The 16861-nt window shown below is 40.6% G+C and overlaps 1 protein-coding gene across 4 annotated transcripts in view; it reads left to right on the plus strand.

Annotated features, from left to right (window-relative positions):
• The window catches only part of KIT (KIT proto-oncogene, receptor tyrosine kinase), an 86654-nt gene that overhangs the window by 34238 nt on the left and 35555 nt on the right, over positions 1–16861 (plus strand). For 2 of the 4 annotated variants that reach the window (XM_045079768.1, XM_045079770.1), the window contains exons 2-6: positions 2515–2784; positions 5545–5826; positions 7142–7278; positions 11811–11982; positions 16289–16478. In XM_045079768.1, the coding sequence (XP_044935703.1) occupies positions 2515–2784; positions 5545–5826; positions 7142–7278; positions 11811–11982; positions 16289–16478 (1051 nt within the window). The remainder of the gene's footprint in view (positions 1–2514; positions 2785–5544; positions 5827–7141; positions 7279–11810; positions 11983–16288; positions 16479–16861) is intronic. The other 2 variants (XM_045079769.1, XM_045079771.1) reach the window with 1 other exon arrangement.

Raw genomic sequence — 16861 nt, forward strand, 5'->3', positions numbered from 1 at the left:
AGTTTCATTACTTAACACTCTGTAAGACTTTAAAAACAATCCCAGGCACTTTGTTTCCATATTCTGGCCCCTCCATTTTGGTGCTGAGACTAGCGGGTATGGATGGTCTTGTCTGTAACACTTCTTATGTTGTTGGTGCTTAAGAATGTTTGATGATTGTCATTGACCTTGTTAACCTTCTGTGACTTGAGGTTTGCTGAGGGTCTTCTGTCTGGGGTATACTTGGCATGATCTTGGGGAGGTACGATGGTAGCCATGGTCAAAAGGTGCCCAGAAGCGATACTTGTCTGGGTAACAATTTGGAATTGAGACCCGTCATCTCTGTGCATCTGCAGGGGACAGTTTCCCTGCTTCTTTAGAGCATCCGTGGTCTGTCCCTCTTCCCAGACTCTCTTCTGTCTTCACGTGTCAATAGGTCTCTTCTGTAACTTTTAACCTTGTTTGACTGCAGCTCTATTACTCTGCCTTCTTGGGCCGTATAGCTCCTCAGGGAGAGGCCTACACATAGAGCCTTTAACCTTGGAGCATGCAGAAATTTCCACTCACCTGAAATTGTACTCTTGGGTTTCCTGCCGTCTCTTTCTCACCAATACAGTCGGTTCCTTCCCTTGATCACTTTCGTTCATTCCCTTGATTCTGCTCAGCATCTGCCCTGGGACCCACCACTCTCTCTTTGAAACTTTCTTTCCTCTTTAGTGCCCCATTCCCTTCCGTTCTGGCAGTGGTTTTTTGGTTGCTTGTTTATTTTTGATTTTTAAATGTCAAACCTATGCCCTCTTGCCTGGAAGAGCTCTCCAAGATTGGTACTCTCTGTGTTCCTCTTTTTTCCACAAGCCCTTACCCTTGACTATGTGATCCTGTATTTTAACTTCACGCATTTTTGCTCTTCCTTCCCCACCTGCAATGCAGGCCATAAGGTGAGAAGTGCGTCCACTGGCCAGGTAGACCCTGGGAGCGGGGCACTTGCCCCTCCTGTTCCCGTCCGTTTCTGATCATGTCTCCCCACCCCAGTCCTGTCAAACTTGCGGAGAGCTTCCTGGCGTGGCTTACTTGCTGCCTTTGCCTTTTCCTCCTCCTTCAGAACTCAGGTCACTTCTTATCTCCGACCTTGCATGTGTGGGGGAGGGGATAGATACCCCATCTCCCCCATGACCCTGCAGAAGTGATTGAAAGCCCCCCACCCCCCACCGAGGGGGAGTTCCGTTACCCTGTTGCTCTAGCCCACCTTACCCCGGGACCCTGTCTTCCCACTCGCTCACCCAGGTCATCTGTGAGTCAGTCTTTGTAGTTTAATTACACTATAACCTTTAATGTGTTTTTCTTCGGTAGAATAATGCATTTTTTGTCTCAGATCCTTACCATATGTATCATTCCTCCTGCCTACCGGAGGACCAGAACTCTTCACAGATTTCCTGGAATCTCGAAGATCTTCAGTATCTTACTGCACGTGCCACTTTTCTGCTGAAAAACGTATAGTGAAAAAAAAAAAAAAAACACAAGAAAAAAAAGCCAAAATGTATAGTGTCTCTGCATGGTCTAGGTGGTCCCTGTGGCACGTGTCTATCTTCTCTTTCACCTTTCCCATATGGTAAAGGCCCAACCCACCTTCTTCTTCAGCTTAAAGCTAAAACTTGTAGCTGTATTTCACTTACTCTGATACACAAGCAGTGTGTTCTTTAAACTCTGGAGTGTGTGTACCAACCCTGTGTTGCACTTACATGGGATTTTCTCCAGCACTAGCTTGAGGCCCTTGCAGATCATAATTAACGAACCGTTATTTGTGGTCCTGCAACAGGTAGATGAGCGAATGAGGGACTTGGCTGCCGTGAATTTTCTAAGGTTCAAGTTCCACATCCGGAGTCTAGGAAACCTATCGAGGCATTGGTTTGATCAGGCAGCAACACAGCGTATGTCATGAGACCGCTCACGGTCTGATCTTTAAAATGGGATTTTCATTTTCTGCCTTCTTGTTTGAAACTCCAGAATAGTTCTGCTTTTGATGAACATCACCATATTAGGAGAATTGCATACAAATAACTGAATTCACAGCTACGCTATGTCAAGGTCAAGTATGTTTTGCCAGAAGAGTAACAGGCCAGTAGTTTTTTTGTTTTGTTATGCTTTTTTTTTTTTTTTTTTTGATAGTGTGAGGTTTTGTTTTTGTTATTTCCAAGCTGGGTGTCAGCATGTCAGTACCATGGCAATGGCCCATATTCAGAGTAGAAACTTGACCCAGCTGTGTGTTTAACCCAGAGAAGGCCATGGCATCCCCCAAGTATGGCTTGCATACCAAGTGTGACCCTTTGGATCAGTGGAGAGTTGCGGAAAATAATCTTCTAGATGAACTTAAGAAACTTGAAACAGAACTCTTTCTAACTATAAATAGCAGGGCAGCTTTGTCCTATTTTTATTGTAGAGCAAGCACACAGAAGATGGCAATCAATATTGGAAGAAATGCTTTATTTCGCCAAGGAAAAAGATCATACTCAACACGATTCTTATTTCTCTTGGCAGGCTCTTCTCAACCATCTGTGAGTCCAGGGGAACTGTCTCTACCATCCATCCATCCAGCAAAATCAGAGTTAATAGTCAGTGCTGGCGACGAGATTAGGCTGTCATGCACCGATCCAGGATTTGTCAAATGGACTTTTGAGACCCTGGGTCAGTTGAAGGAGGACGCGCACAACGAATGGGTCACGGAGAAAGCCGAGGCCGCCAACACGGGCAATTACACGTGCACCAACAGAGACGGCTTAAGCAGGTCCATTTATGTGTTTGTTAGAGGTAAATGTGTGGCTTTCTTTCATGCTATGCTTTAGAGAACTTAATATCCTGTTCTTAATTATGGATGACATCTAGATGGCTGAGCCAGAGAGGAAATATTACTGGCTGGGTCTCGGGCGCCTGAAACAAATTTTTCTTTGTTAGTTTCCCCCCATCTTTTGATACATCGTGGCTGTGGGTATGACTCCAGCTGAAGGTCTGCAAGGCTGTGATACTCTTCCTAATGAGATTACAATATGGTTAGCCCATTTGTCCTGGCACTGCGAGTAAACCCTGAGAATAAATTAGGCCCTTTGGGAGAGCTGCATTTTAATGCCTTGAGATCCTAGATACTCCCACTTAGTAAAAACACTTCAGGGAACTAAAGGCCTCTGACGGCCTAAACAGACCCAACACTTCAAAAGAACTGACCCACTTTGAGGGAGCAAATTCCAGAAAAATAAGCCAGCCAGCTAAGCACCCCACGTCCCCTCTTAGGTTCTTAGTGGTTGTCATTTGATTCTTTTTTTTTTTTTTTAAACCGTGACCTCTTAGAAACAGAAGAAAAATACGATCGTTGGATTTCCATATCTCATTTCCTATGATAAACTCAGTGATTCATCTGTGTTTGTGCTTTTCACATCCTTGTCCACAGGAGGTTAGCTGACGGTGGGAGGGAGGAAGAACCTTTCTGTTGATGTACAAACAAGTACTTTAAGCTTAAAGAGACAGACCCAGGTTATAGGAGGAGAAATGAAGTCTGGGTTCTGGTCCTGAGTTTGTGCCTGGACTGGGGCTGCCATTGAAACAGGCCAGTGTAGGAGGCCTCACCCATGATACCGTGGAAGAGTAATGAATACATTTGTTCTAGATGGCAGATTTGAGCAAGCTCAGAGAGTTTTAGTTTCTTCCTGGAACATTTGGAGAAGATCAACCTGCCTGTCATCCTCACCGAACTTTTGTTCAGGAGACAAAATTGTGCAAATTCAAGCTCTAGCAAGGTTTTATTTTTATTTATTTATTTTTTAAATATTTTATTTATTTATTTGAAAGACAGAGATCACAAGTAGGCAGAGAGGCAGGCAGAGAGAGAGGAAAGGAAGCCGGCTCCCCGGTGAGCAGAGAGCCTGATGTGGGGCTCGATCCCAGGACCCTTTGACCATGACCTGAACCGAAGGCAGTGAGCCACGCAGGCGCCCCTCGAACTCTAGCAAGGTTTTATAAAAGTTGATGCCTATAGTGTTCACTGTAAAGAAGATTGCCCTGGAATTGACTCTGCCTTTCCTTAGTTTATCTGTTACTCTTTCCTAGGTCAGTGCCTTGGCAAGGCACAGCTTAGCCTTGGGGTATGGTTCCATGATGGTTGAGCTATCCTGGGGGGTTGTTCTTTGATGTTCAAGAAGGTACTCTGGAATTTCCAGGTAGTCTTGAAGTGTCATTCTGCATGTTAGTCCAGTGGGTAGACCACGGAATAGATGGGACAAACTGCTGAATTAGCCAGGTCAGTCTCACAGAAAGCATGGATTTTCGTGAAAAGGAAAGTCTTCCTCAATAACTTACCACTTCAGTGAATTATTACTGATTTAAGATGTTTGGATACTTAAGTAATTTATGTTACAGCACTGAAGGAACCTGGGGCATTGTAGGAGCTAGCCGTAAGCAATTGAGAAAGAGTATATGGAAAAAAACCATCTGTGGCCTCGGACCTTAGTTCCACCATCATGACAGACTTTATTCTTAGAACACATTAGGCTGGGAGATGCATAACTCATTCTGGAAATTTTTTTTTTTTCCTAAATTAAATGGTAAGTGTATTTCAGTGATGTCGGGTTGATTTTTGTGGAACACCTGAATTCCAGGTGGAAAGGACAGTGAAGAAACACTTTAAACATGATCTGTTGGCCCCGCCATCTCTCTGTATTATCTTTACACAGCAGAGGTGGCTGTCTGTTGGGTCTACAGAATGAGGTTTGTCTTTGCCTATAGGAGGTCCCACTCTGGCTGGGGCCTTTCCAGTTCACACCTGGTGTCCTGGCATAATTATTAATGGCACTCCTCTTCACTGTCAAGTGTTCTGGTTTGGATGATATTTATCATAATATTCCTGAAAGTCATAAGCTCCCCTTGGGAATATGGCTTCCTTTGATGTCCAGAAGTTTATATTTATACATAATTTTCAAGGAATATGAAGGGTGAGGCCCACATGTCGTTGGTACAGGGTGGTCTGCTAATAGTTTTGTAGATTTTATGCAGAAGCTGAAAGATCCTGGAGACTGGGGGCTCTGGAAAGGGGCCCCTTTCCCTGATCCTGGTAGGTATCAGCATACTGGCCGAGTCTTGGCCCATCCCCCTTAGACCATTTCCTACCGTAGAAGGAGAGTAACTGTTGTGATAAAATACCCTCAGAGTTTAAGAGCTCAAGTCACGGTATTCGTTGGACTGTGATTTGAGTCCGCTCAGCCATTTCTGGGCTGTGTCACTTGGTAGGGGAGTCACTTTTTTGAGACTTCGGTTCCTTCATTTCTGAAAGGGTGGTCACGATAATGCCCATCCCATGGGGGTGTTTTGAGGATTAAATGAGATAAAGTGTAATGGTCCAAGCTTAGTGTCTGACCCGTGAAAGGGGTTACCAAATGTTCCCTGTGGCTTAATTAGTAATATGTGGATAAATTCCACTTTTGCTTGCAAAGAAAAAAAAAAATCGGAGTCCTTTGACATTTTAAAAATGTTGTCAGTGCCCGGAACCATCCATTCAAACTACTCATTTTTGACACGCTTTAGATCCCGCACGGCTTTTCCTCGTTGACATTCGCTTGTATGGGAAAGAAGACAATGATACACTGGTCCGCTGTCCTCTGACAGACCCAGACGTGACCAATTACTCTCTCACGGGGTGCGAGGGGAAGCCTCTTCCCAAGGACTTGACGTTTGTCGCCGATCCCAAGGCCGGCATCACGATCCGAAACGTGAAGCGCGAGTATCACCGGCTCTGCTTGCACTGCTCAGCGGACCAGAAGGGCAAGTCCGTGCTGTCAACGAAATTCACCCTGAAAGTGAGGGCAGGTAGGGGCCCTTTCTGTCTTCCGGCGGGGAGGCGGACTTGTGTGGAGGGAGGAGCGGTGTCTCTCTCCTGGCGGTCCCCGGTCATCTGAGTGTGGGCAGGCAGGCAGCCGGCTCTTCCCTGTGGTTCCCCCACCTCCCAGCTGCCGTCAACTGCTTGTGAATTCTTCCTTTCGTAGCCCCCAAGCCCACACCCCCGGTCCACGGCTGCCTCCAACGGGCAGCTTCTAGCCGAGACTGGCGCTCCGACCCTACAGGGGACACCTCCCGACCTCAGGACACCGAGTCTCCTCACTGCCTGAGCTGTCCCTCCCAAGAGAACCTCACGGGGAGGCTTCCCTTCCCCTGTTTGAAAAGATTAACATAGACACAATTCACTCCTTGATGGACTATTGCTAGAGGAATTGACTTTTCTCCACAGTGATTTGATTTTAATGCATTCCCAAACTCTTCCCAATCTGAGGAGGAAAGTACCAGCTGAGTATGGACCTTGTTATTATGGTGGCATTATGTAGATTATTTTCATTGCTGGAAAATGTCTAGATTTTGTCTCCGAGATCATCAAATCCAACGCCAGCTGACATTCAGCTACCGAGTACTTTTTATTAGGGCTTTTGAAAATGTGTGCTCCTTGGAATTAAGGAAAGATTGGTTATTTAAAATGGAGATTTTTCAGAAAAGAGCAAGAGGTTATTACTATGGCTCATGGGAAAGATGCCTGTTTGTTTTTGTTGTTTTTAAGATTTTATTTATTTATTTGACAAAGAGAGAGAGGATGGAGAGTCCAAGCAAGGGAGCAGCAGAGGGAGAGGGAGAAGCAGGCTCCCTGCTAAGCAGGGAGACTGATGTGGGACTCGATCCTAGGACCCCAGGATCATGACCTGAGCAGAATGCAGTTGTTTAACCAACTGAACCATCCAGGCTCCCGAGAAGGATGGCTGTTTAGTTAAAAGAATATGATTGGTTTTAGGTCATGTTCTCATGAAACCATCAAGGTTGTGTGAGGTAAAGATTAAAGCCGCTTCCCAATGCCACGGTTTCTCCTTGTTTCAAAACAGCCTTGTCCAGTAGCATTATCATCTCAGAGCAGACAGTCCTCTCATCGTCACTCAATGTTGATGAATTTGTTCGAAGCATGCAAGATGTAATTGCTAATGTCTTCAGATCTATAAGTAATACAGATAGGTTAGTGCCATACTTGATATTTTATTTAAAAGATGACCACGCAAGTTGTGTGCCTTTGAGGGCACGTGGTAAGTGAAAATGGCCTATGATTGTAGAACACATGACTGGAGGGCCACATTTCTGTTTCTTCCAGCCATCAGAGCTGTCCCGGTGGTGTCGGTGTCCAAAGCAAGCTCTCTTCTTAGGGAAGGGGAGGAATTCTCTGTGATGTGCTTGGTCAAGGATGTGTCCAGTTCTGTGGACTCCATGTGGATCAAGGAAAACAGCCAGGTGAGTGGTTTGTTGCCTTTGTTTTTCTGAATATATCATTCTCTCCCTGTGGGAGATTATAAGGTTTTCCCTTTAATGGGTTTATTTATTGTCCTGGCAAGGCTCAGCTGGTGTATCTGTCTGAGGTGGGACTATCTGGGTGTGTGTCGAGATGCATCTTTTCCCCTTTCAGAACACCATATGTGGATGTGTACATTCATTATTTGTGACAAATGCATGTCAATTTGTCAATTTATTTTGAGAAAATCTAAGAGAGGACTTCAGACTCCTATTATTACTGTGTGTTGTCTCTTTGACTTTCACAAAGAAATTTAAAAAAAAAACTTCTGGTTAACCACATAACCTTTGATTTTTAAGACTATTAAATACATCCAGGCCAGATGATTTAAAATATTGGGGAAAGTTGTCAATTTTTTTTTCCTTTCCATATTTAAAATGAGAAAATGGTCTCAGATACCAACCAAGGAGCTCTTTCCTTTCCCACAAAATGGCTTATCCATTTCAGAGATGTGTTTCTTTTTGTATTGATCTGACTTACCCCTCTGAGGCTGGTTACCTGAGATCAAGTTGCTAATGGTTTTCTATTTGTTTTAGTCACTATTAATAAAATGGTTATCTTTAATCTGAAACATTTGGACATGTTTAAGTTCTCATTCATTTAACAAATGCATGATGAATGTCTACTATATGTTAGGTGCTATGTTGGGCATATCTTTAATTTTAGCCAGTTATATGATTTTTTTTTTCCCTCTTTCTCTCTCTGAATACTCATTAGTAGCAAGGTCTTTCAGATGTCTAATCTCCCAAATATTTCACTTGAAAATTTCCATCAACTGAATATTCAATAACTTTTATTTGCATAATCTTGGCCATCTAGTTAATTAGCTGTCATGGTGGTTTTTCTTCAGGAGACATATATGCATTACATTGGAGAAAAGAAATAGTATATGTTCCTCTTCCTCCTCTTCCTACTTATGCTCTGTATTCCACATTGGCAATTTCACGCCTGTTTGAAGAATTTTTTGCTCCATAAGTAACCATGGTGAATAGCATAGTGCAAAGTACTATGATGGTATTCACATAGACTTGTGATGGGTGATACCTTGCTAATGAAACCTGCCCATTGACTAGGAGAATAGATTGTACTAGAGACTTGTTCTTTCAAACCAGTGGCTCAGAGAAACAAGTTTTCCATATCATATAAGCTAATAAGAACAACAGCTTACATAGGGATTTTTGACTTAACTTATAGGACACAATCCTGTATTAATTGGCTTTCTATAATCCTTGATTTCAGATGAGAGAACAGTTTGGGCCATGTGCGTATTTGAGCCTCTGTATAACTTGAAAATTAGCCTTTTTTCGATGAGAAATTAAATTGCCCCAGGCAGTTTTGTTCTGAACCCTTTTTCCCAGGAGTCCCGCATGCCATTCCCAATTAATCCACTGGCGCTGGTAGATAAGCCTTCAGTGTTGGGAGCCCTTTGGGGAAATCCCAGTGTGCACCTCAAGGGTTAAGGAAAACCAAATCACATGCAAACAATATGTAATGTGTGACTTGCAGATGGGGCTCATGGCTCTATGCCAAGGTTCATCCATGACTCTTTTGTTGATATCCTTTGGCTTCATTTGGAATACTTAACGCTGTTAACACTATCAAAATTATCTTTAAAATCCATGGTATTTGATTCTGATTGTTTAGAATAAGTTTAACTCAACAGTGAAATGGAGGATAAAATGACTGTTCTAGAGTTTTTACAGTCATTTGTTTTAAAATGTCAGAATCTTGGAGTTTATTTAAGGCTTTCTATAATCCTTGATTTCAGATGAGAGAACAGTTTGGGCCATGAATCTTGGTTAGCTTTTCTTATGCATCTACATCCTTGTGTTTTTACTTTTTATTATGATATTTGATAGTATCCTGAATTACGGTCTTCAGGTTTTGAAGGTGTTGATATTGTCTCACTTAGGACCAAGCTATTCTCCCAGCACTGATGTGTTCATTGTTCCTGCTTAGCTCCCTCTGGTAGACCCTTGGGCTCTTGCAAGAATTAGAAGGAACATATACCATAAATCTAGAATGTGGTATGTTACCTGTCCCTATTAGTTGTCACTCTGTCTTGGCAGAGATGTGTGTGACCTGATGCACTGGGAGAGGACAGAACAGTGTCAACTCACCTTGTTGTTGATCTTCCTCATTGCTCTTCTGCAGTGAAATGGCAGATTCTGCCAATTATTAGAAGAATCTCTTGAAAGAGAGCATCTTCATGTCTGCATTGTGCTTCAGACTGGAAAGGCCTTTGAAGACCTTTGCTTTCTCATTCCCTTTTATTTATTTACTTAAAGATTTTATTTATTTATAAGAGAGAGAGCAGGAGGGAGAGTCAGAGGGAGAAATAGACACCCCACTGAGCAGGGAGCCCGACATAGGGGTTTGATCTCAGGACCCCCCCCAGTTCATGACCTGAGCCGAAGGTAGACACTTAACCTACAGAGCCATCCGGGCGCCCCTCATTCCCTTTTAAAAACAAAAGCTGAGACTAGTAGTATCCTTGACTTGCTCAAGATCTCACAGTTACTTAACAAAGCAGGTTTCTCTTCTTTTTATTTCAAAACATTCGGTTTTGGCAGTCTGCTCTTATGTATGCTCATTTTAATGTAAAAAAAAAAATTTCCAAAAATATAATAACATGAAAAAAAGAGAGAAACAGATATAATTCCACCATTGCATGTAGCAGTGCTATGCAATGGAAATAAAATGTGAGCCTTCTATATAATTTAACATTTTCCAGTAGGCACATGACAGTAAAAGTAAAATTGATTCTAGTACATTTTTTTAACCTAATAAAACTAAAATAGTATCTTATGTAATTACTATAAAAAGTTTTCAATGGGTTATTTTACATTTTTCATATTAAGTCTTCAAAATCTGGGACATATTGTATATTTAAAACGTAATTTGGACCTCAAGCATTCTAAGAGCTCAGTATCTTTATGTGGCTGGTCTTTATCAGTGCTTTATTGTCTACTTTTTTTTTTCATATTTCTTTTCTCTCTGCCCCGTGCATATGTATTATCATGTTTGAAGTGTCAAGGTACACTTAATTTATGCTTTTTAAGTAATACAAACATTTTCCTTATTTTCACATTTGTAATTTCGATACTTGGTATACCTTTAGGTCATTTCCAAGATTTTACTGCAGTAAATGTTTTGGAGCCTTTTGTTGTTTTGTTTTGTTTGTTTGTTTGTTTGAGTCGTTTCCTTGAGATAAATTTGCTGGAATTGATAAAGGGGTATGAACAAACTGCCCAGTTACTTTCCATAAGGATTGTTCTGATTTACAGTAATGTCAGAATGGTCTAATGCTAGAAGTTCACCACTGCTTGGCCTGTGAGTTACCCTTGATCTCATTCCATGTCAATATCGGGTCCCATTTACCTTCTTTTCTCAGTTGTTATTTTTTTTCAATAGGAATGTGGTTTTTTACAGAAAATTTGAAAGATGCAGAAAGCTGTATGGTGCTTCCTTTAGTATTTTCAGAGTGGCTATAGTTTTTATTATGTTTTATTCCCATGATGTTTTCCATACCAAAAAAAAAAAAAAAATCTCTCCATGTCTTGTCTGCAGACGAATAGAATGAGTAGAATGATGATATCACAAGAGTAAATTTGCAACTTTTTCTCTTCTACTCAGGTTTAAATAATTTGGGGCTTGGTCTAACATATCTCACATACTTTGGAACCTCTTTTAATAGAAGCCAATATTCTGCTGGGTGAGAACTGTAGGGTGCATTTCCAAGTTAGTTTTAGACATTGTGAATCGGGGCGCCTGGGTGGCTCAGTCAGTTAAGTGGCTGCCTTCGGCTCAGGTCGTGATTCCAGGGTTCTAGGATCGAGCCCCACATCAGGCTCCCTGCTCAGCAGAGAGCCTGCTTCTCTCTCTCTCTCCCTCTGCCTGCTGCCCTGCTTACTTGTGCTCTCTCTCTCTGTCAAATAAACAAATAAATAATCTTGTAGACACTGTGACTCAACTTCTCTTCGTGAAAATAATATAAATGTTAATGAAATAGAATATTATAATTAGCGAGGTGTTTTCTTTCAATCACTAGGATATAGAATAAAAAAAAGATGGCCTAACAGCAGATACTAATATGACTTCACCATGCTGAGTCAATGTAAAATATCAGTATTCTGTAATATTTCTTCTAGAGTAACTTGTAAAATTTGGCCCTGTTAAAAAAAAAATAGTGCCACAGAGAATTTGGAATTATGTGTGCCATAGTTATTATGAAATGAATTTTCATGTTTTTTTTCAATCATTAATAATGACTATCTTTCAATATAATCTTGTAACATGAAGTGTTCCAATGACAGACTTGTCATGATGCTTTATTATTCTTACTTAAGGAGCGTATAATGAATGTTAATATGGAGAAGTTAATTGCTGCTATTTTTAATTTATCTAGGAAAGATCCTGAATCTAAATTTTATGGTAATGTTTGATTTTTATTTTTCTCTCCCTCCAAAACCAGCAGACTAACGCACAGACGCAGAGTAATAGCTGGCATCAGGGTGACTTCAATTTTGTACGTCAGGAAAAGCTGACTATCCGCTCAGCTAGAGTCAGTGATTCTGGAGTGTTCATGTGTTATGCCAATAATACTTTTGGATCAGCGAATGTCACAACCACCTTGGAAGTTGTCGGTAAATCTCTCTATGGGAATGTATAAATTACTACCAGTAGTGAAAGAAGAAATTGCTAGATAGTTGCCTTTTTGTGTTAATAGAATGTTGAGAGATGACTAGAAATGTAATTGTCACCACATGAATGAATGAATGAATGAATGAATAAGTGATCGTTGTCGCCTTTTCCAGCTAGATCACAGAAGCAAATTCTACCAGTCTTAAGAAAGGGGAAGTGGAAAGCTGTAACTGAAGTTGTTTAAATGGGTCATTTTTCTACCATCCACCTCCTAAGCAAACAAATGTTAAGTGGAACTTTTTCAAAAATTCTAGGCCTTGCTGAATGACTTGAGCTTGGAAATGGATTGTAGACTTTCTGTATGGAGGAGTGAGATGCTGGGAGCTGAAAATATTTCTCTGAATCTTTTAGGGAGGCACCTGGGCCTTTGGTTTCTCTTTTTTACCATTTATGGGACTAGTTTGTTTGATGCAGGAAGGGCTGGGTTGGGCTTCTTCTTCCTAGTACACCCCTTACTTTACTCCGTCCGCCAACCTTATAGGCTGTAGCATAAGCCTTCAGGAAAGAGACCCACTAGGGGCTGACACACTAGTTCTAGACAGCATCAGCTAGATCATGGTTCCCTAGAGTCCTAACCCCATCATAGCTGATGTGCACAATGGGTTTAGCCTTTTCTTCCCTAGTCTGGAAATCCCACTAAATATTTATTTTCCAAGGTCTACTTAATGAGTGCAGAACATAGTGAATGTCCTGGATGTTTTTGATTTACTGGAAATAATAATAATTTCTAAATTATGCATTTTTGTTTTTTGAGCATCGTTTGAATTTAATCTATTTTCTTGCTTTTTTAATGCAATTATAGTCTTAGTGCTTGACTTTTAAGTACTTATAGGGTGGCAGATTTCTTCATCACGAGGGATAATAAAATGATGTGCTATTTGTTTTCGTCTCTCCTCTTTTCCCCATGTTTCTTCAATAATTCATGAAGCAGTGTTAGAGGTCTGTGATTTATCCCACAATAATCTCATATAATTTTGGCATTTCTGCCCATGTTGTAATGGAAATCATCTCACCAGACTAAACGTGGAGAACAACACCCTTTACTTGCAGTTAGAGTCCGCGTGCAGAGAGAGTCTTACTTTTTCCCTAAACGTGATTGGGAACCATTTATTAATTTGAATAGAAAGCGATGCTTTTAAAATATTAAACTCCATAAGTGCTAATTTGCTAAGTTGATTAGGGAGCATGTTGATCTATCAGCTTCAGCTCCAGAAAGCAATTAGTAAGGATGTTTTGAGCGTATTATTGTGTGTAATCAGATTTTTAAAACCCATTCATCAATTTCCAAGAATATAGCTGTGTAACTGGAAGGACTTGTGGCTGGGAAACCTGAATCTGGTTTTGTATTGTTTTGGGTTGGGTTGGGAGGGGACAAGAACAGGAGGAGACAAGAGAGAAAAGTGATTTCTTTTGGGAGTTGGGGGTGGGAGGCTTGGGCTTAGTCCTTACCTGGTTTTGAGTAGGCCCTGTGCCACCTAACTTTCGAGGGCACCCTACTTTACCTCTGCCTGCATTTCCTCTTCCAAGAAACACAGCCTCTAACTCCAGAGACTGCAGAGAAGAGAAAAGGCAATAGATTTGGTTTATAGAAGTGCTTGGTATCGTGTTTGTACTTGATTCAATGTTAATGCATCACCAATTCCTTAATGCAGAAGCACCTGAAAAAGATCTTACCGTAGGTTAAAACCCTGACGGATTTCTTTGATCCTGGTAATTCCTATACTTCATGCATTTGAAGCTCTATTCCACTATAGGACATAAAAGTATATTGAGCCAAAGGACTCTAGAAAACTCAGGAGGAACTTAAGTATTTTACATATGGTGATGATACGAGAACACTTTCCAGTGTGAATTATGTTGTCTGTAATATTGGAATATTTTGCATTGTGCGGAATTTTGGGATTTAGGACCTTAAGAACATGAAAATGTAATGTAACACTCAGATGAAACATTTATTCCCTCCAAATTAACCTAAGTTTGCTTTAAAAATAGCAAGGGGTTTCATTTATGAAGCAGGTATTAGAACAGGGTGGTGGTTTCCATCTTCAGCATTCACCTGGGTGATTTCTTATTCACACCTGTCTCAGTTCCTTTTCCATCGGTATAGTTGGACACCTTTTATTCTGAATCTATAGGAAACTAACCGGCATTAAATACTAGAATGACAACTTATGTGAGACCTTAATATAGTCACCCCAGTAGTGCCAAAAATAATGATTAACAATTTTAAATTTTATAATTCTTAAATTTTGAAAAACAAATGGAAGGATAAAATGAAAACCCTTCCATAGGGGTGCCTGGGTGGCTCAGTGGGTTAAAGTCTCTGCCTTCGGCTCAGGTCATGATCTCAGGGTCCTGGGATCAAGCCCCGCATCGGGCTCTCTGCTCAGCAGGGAGCCTGCCCCCCCGCTCTCTGCCTGCCTCTCTGCCTACTTGTGATCTCTGTCTGTCAAATAAATAAATAAAATCTTTAAAAAAAAAAAAAAAGAAAATGCTTCCATAATCCCACCAATGTGATTTAACTGTTTATAAGATTTGGTATATTGCTTATATTTTTGTACACAGCAGGGTTTCAATTATACATAAGATTTTTTAAATATTTTATTTATTTATTTGAGAGAGAGAAGGAGCATGAGTGGGGAGAGGGGCAGAAGGAGAGGGAGAAGCGGGTTCCCTGCTCAGCAAGGAGCCGGAAGCACGACTCTATCCTGGGACCCTGGAATCGAGACCTGGGCTGAAGGCAGATGCTTAACCCCCTGAGCCACCCAGGCGCCCCTATACATATGATTTTATTCTTTCTCTCTCACGAATCTAGGGTATATGCTGCCATAAAAAGAGGCCAGACTTGGCTTCTCACAAACCTTTGTTCAGATCTGGGCTCTGCCTTTGGTTCTCTGGCTCTTTAGCTTTCCAGGACTGGATAGTTTTCATCCATAAATTAGGAGTTATGTGCTTTCTCTCTTAGTATTGTTATAAAATTAAATATTTGTCATAATTATTCATCTAAATGTATACTAAGGTACTTAGGGCAGTTCTTGGCCCCTAGTAAACATTCTGTAAATGGTGGCTATAAAAATTATATTGGAAATTATTTTAGTACAGTTTTTTCAAGCTCTTTCTTATATTATTATATTATAGCCATTTTGGAGGGCTGCTGTATTAACCAGTTCTCTGATGTAAAAAAATTACTACATCCAGGGTAGATGGCCATTCCTTCTGTATGCAGTTATACACTGAGAAGTGTTCTCAGATAGGAGTTACAGGGTTAAATGGGAGAATAGATAATTATAGAAAATCTATATTGCTACATGCTTTCTGAAAGACTTGTGCCAATTTACAGTGTGTAGTTCAGCGTGCTACTTTTACCACACTTGGAAAATTATTGAGTTTCTTTCAAATTAGTTTTGCTGTGTTTCCATAGGATGGATATACTTTATTTTTTAGCAGCTTTATTGAAGTTTTGCTATTTTTAATAAGTGAAAAGTGAAGCCTTATTTTAATTACTAGTTTCAATATTTTTCCATCTATATTTTCATGTTCTCTTTCCTACTGTCTTAATTTTACTGTAGAGACATTTAAAAATGCTTATGTATTCAGAGTCTTAGGATTTTTATGGTTTTATGATTATTCTTTCTTCTGTAGTTCCTAAAAAGCCTAGAAAACTGCTCCCCCCTCTACAGAAGAAGTTTGATAGGAGTGAATTCTGTTGTTCAGTTAAAAATATGGTATGGTTGTTAAAATGTCCTTGATTTCATCTGTGACTTACAATGTGATGAGAAGGTGTAAGTTTATTTTTCTTTAAATAGTAAATAGTGTTCTTTCAACATCTTCATTCACCATTAGGGCTGTCTTCCTCTTCTTGGTTTATGACACATTCCTATCACATATACATTTATATTGGGTCTGGGTAGGGGCTAACTAGTTAGTCCAAAAGCTTTTTAACCTAGGAAACATCAGGACGAGTCATTCTAGATATATGATAAGGAGCTAGATCTTTAAGAGAGTTGTTTGAGAGACAGAGATGGGAGAATAAACATTTCAGGTGTGTCTGTCCACCCCTTATGGCTGTGATTCTACAAGAGCAAAAAGAAAAAAAAAAAGTTCTAATGGCCAGTTAAAATTGTCTTGTAATTGCCAATTAATAACCTGAAACCTGTCAGTTATCTTTGTGATCCAGAGATGAAGTTGTGTTCTCTGTTGCATTGTTGTGGGTAATAGTTTCTTCCTGTTTTGTTCTGTTCTAATTAGATAAAGGATTCATTAATATCTTCCCCATGATGAATACTACAATATTTGTCAATGATGGCGAGAATGTGGACCTGATTGTTGAATATGAGGCATATCCCAGACCTGAACACCAGCAGTGGATTTATATGAACAGAACCTTCACTGATAAATGGGAAGATTATCCCAAGTCTGACAATGAAAGTAATATCAGGTAAGAAAAGAGCCTTGCTTTGGGGATTAGACATCTCCCGCTTCTCTCGGCTTGCCCGATGCTATTTCTGTGACCCATAAATGGGAAAGAACACCTGATAAAAGGAGTTTGGGGCTCCTTCGTGAGCCCTCAGACCAGTATTGCCTTTGGCTATGTGTTGAAAGCACACAAAAAAGTCTGGGCAACAGTATTTGCATCTCTAGTATGGAGGATAGTTCAAAGCAGGGACTGGCATATACGAGGGACCCATTAAGTAATTTTTTAGAGAAAGAGGAAAGTCGATGCTTTGAATCCTTTTTTAAAAGCTGTAGAAAAATAGGCACCTGGGTGGCTCAGTCTAGGTTAAGCCTCTGACTCTTGATTTTGGCTCAGGTTATGATCTC

The sequence above is a fragment of the Mustela putorius genome, unplaced genomic scaffold (assembly GCF_011764305.1).
Source record: "Mustela putorius furo isolate JIRA1106 unplaced genomic scaffold, ASM1176430v1.1 tig00000430_pilon_pilon_pilon, whole genome shotgun sequence".
NCBI classification, from domain to species: Eukaryota; Metazoa; Chordata; class Mammalia; order Carnivora; family Mustelidae; genus Mustela; species Mustela putorius.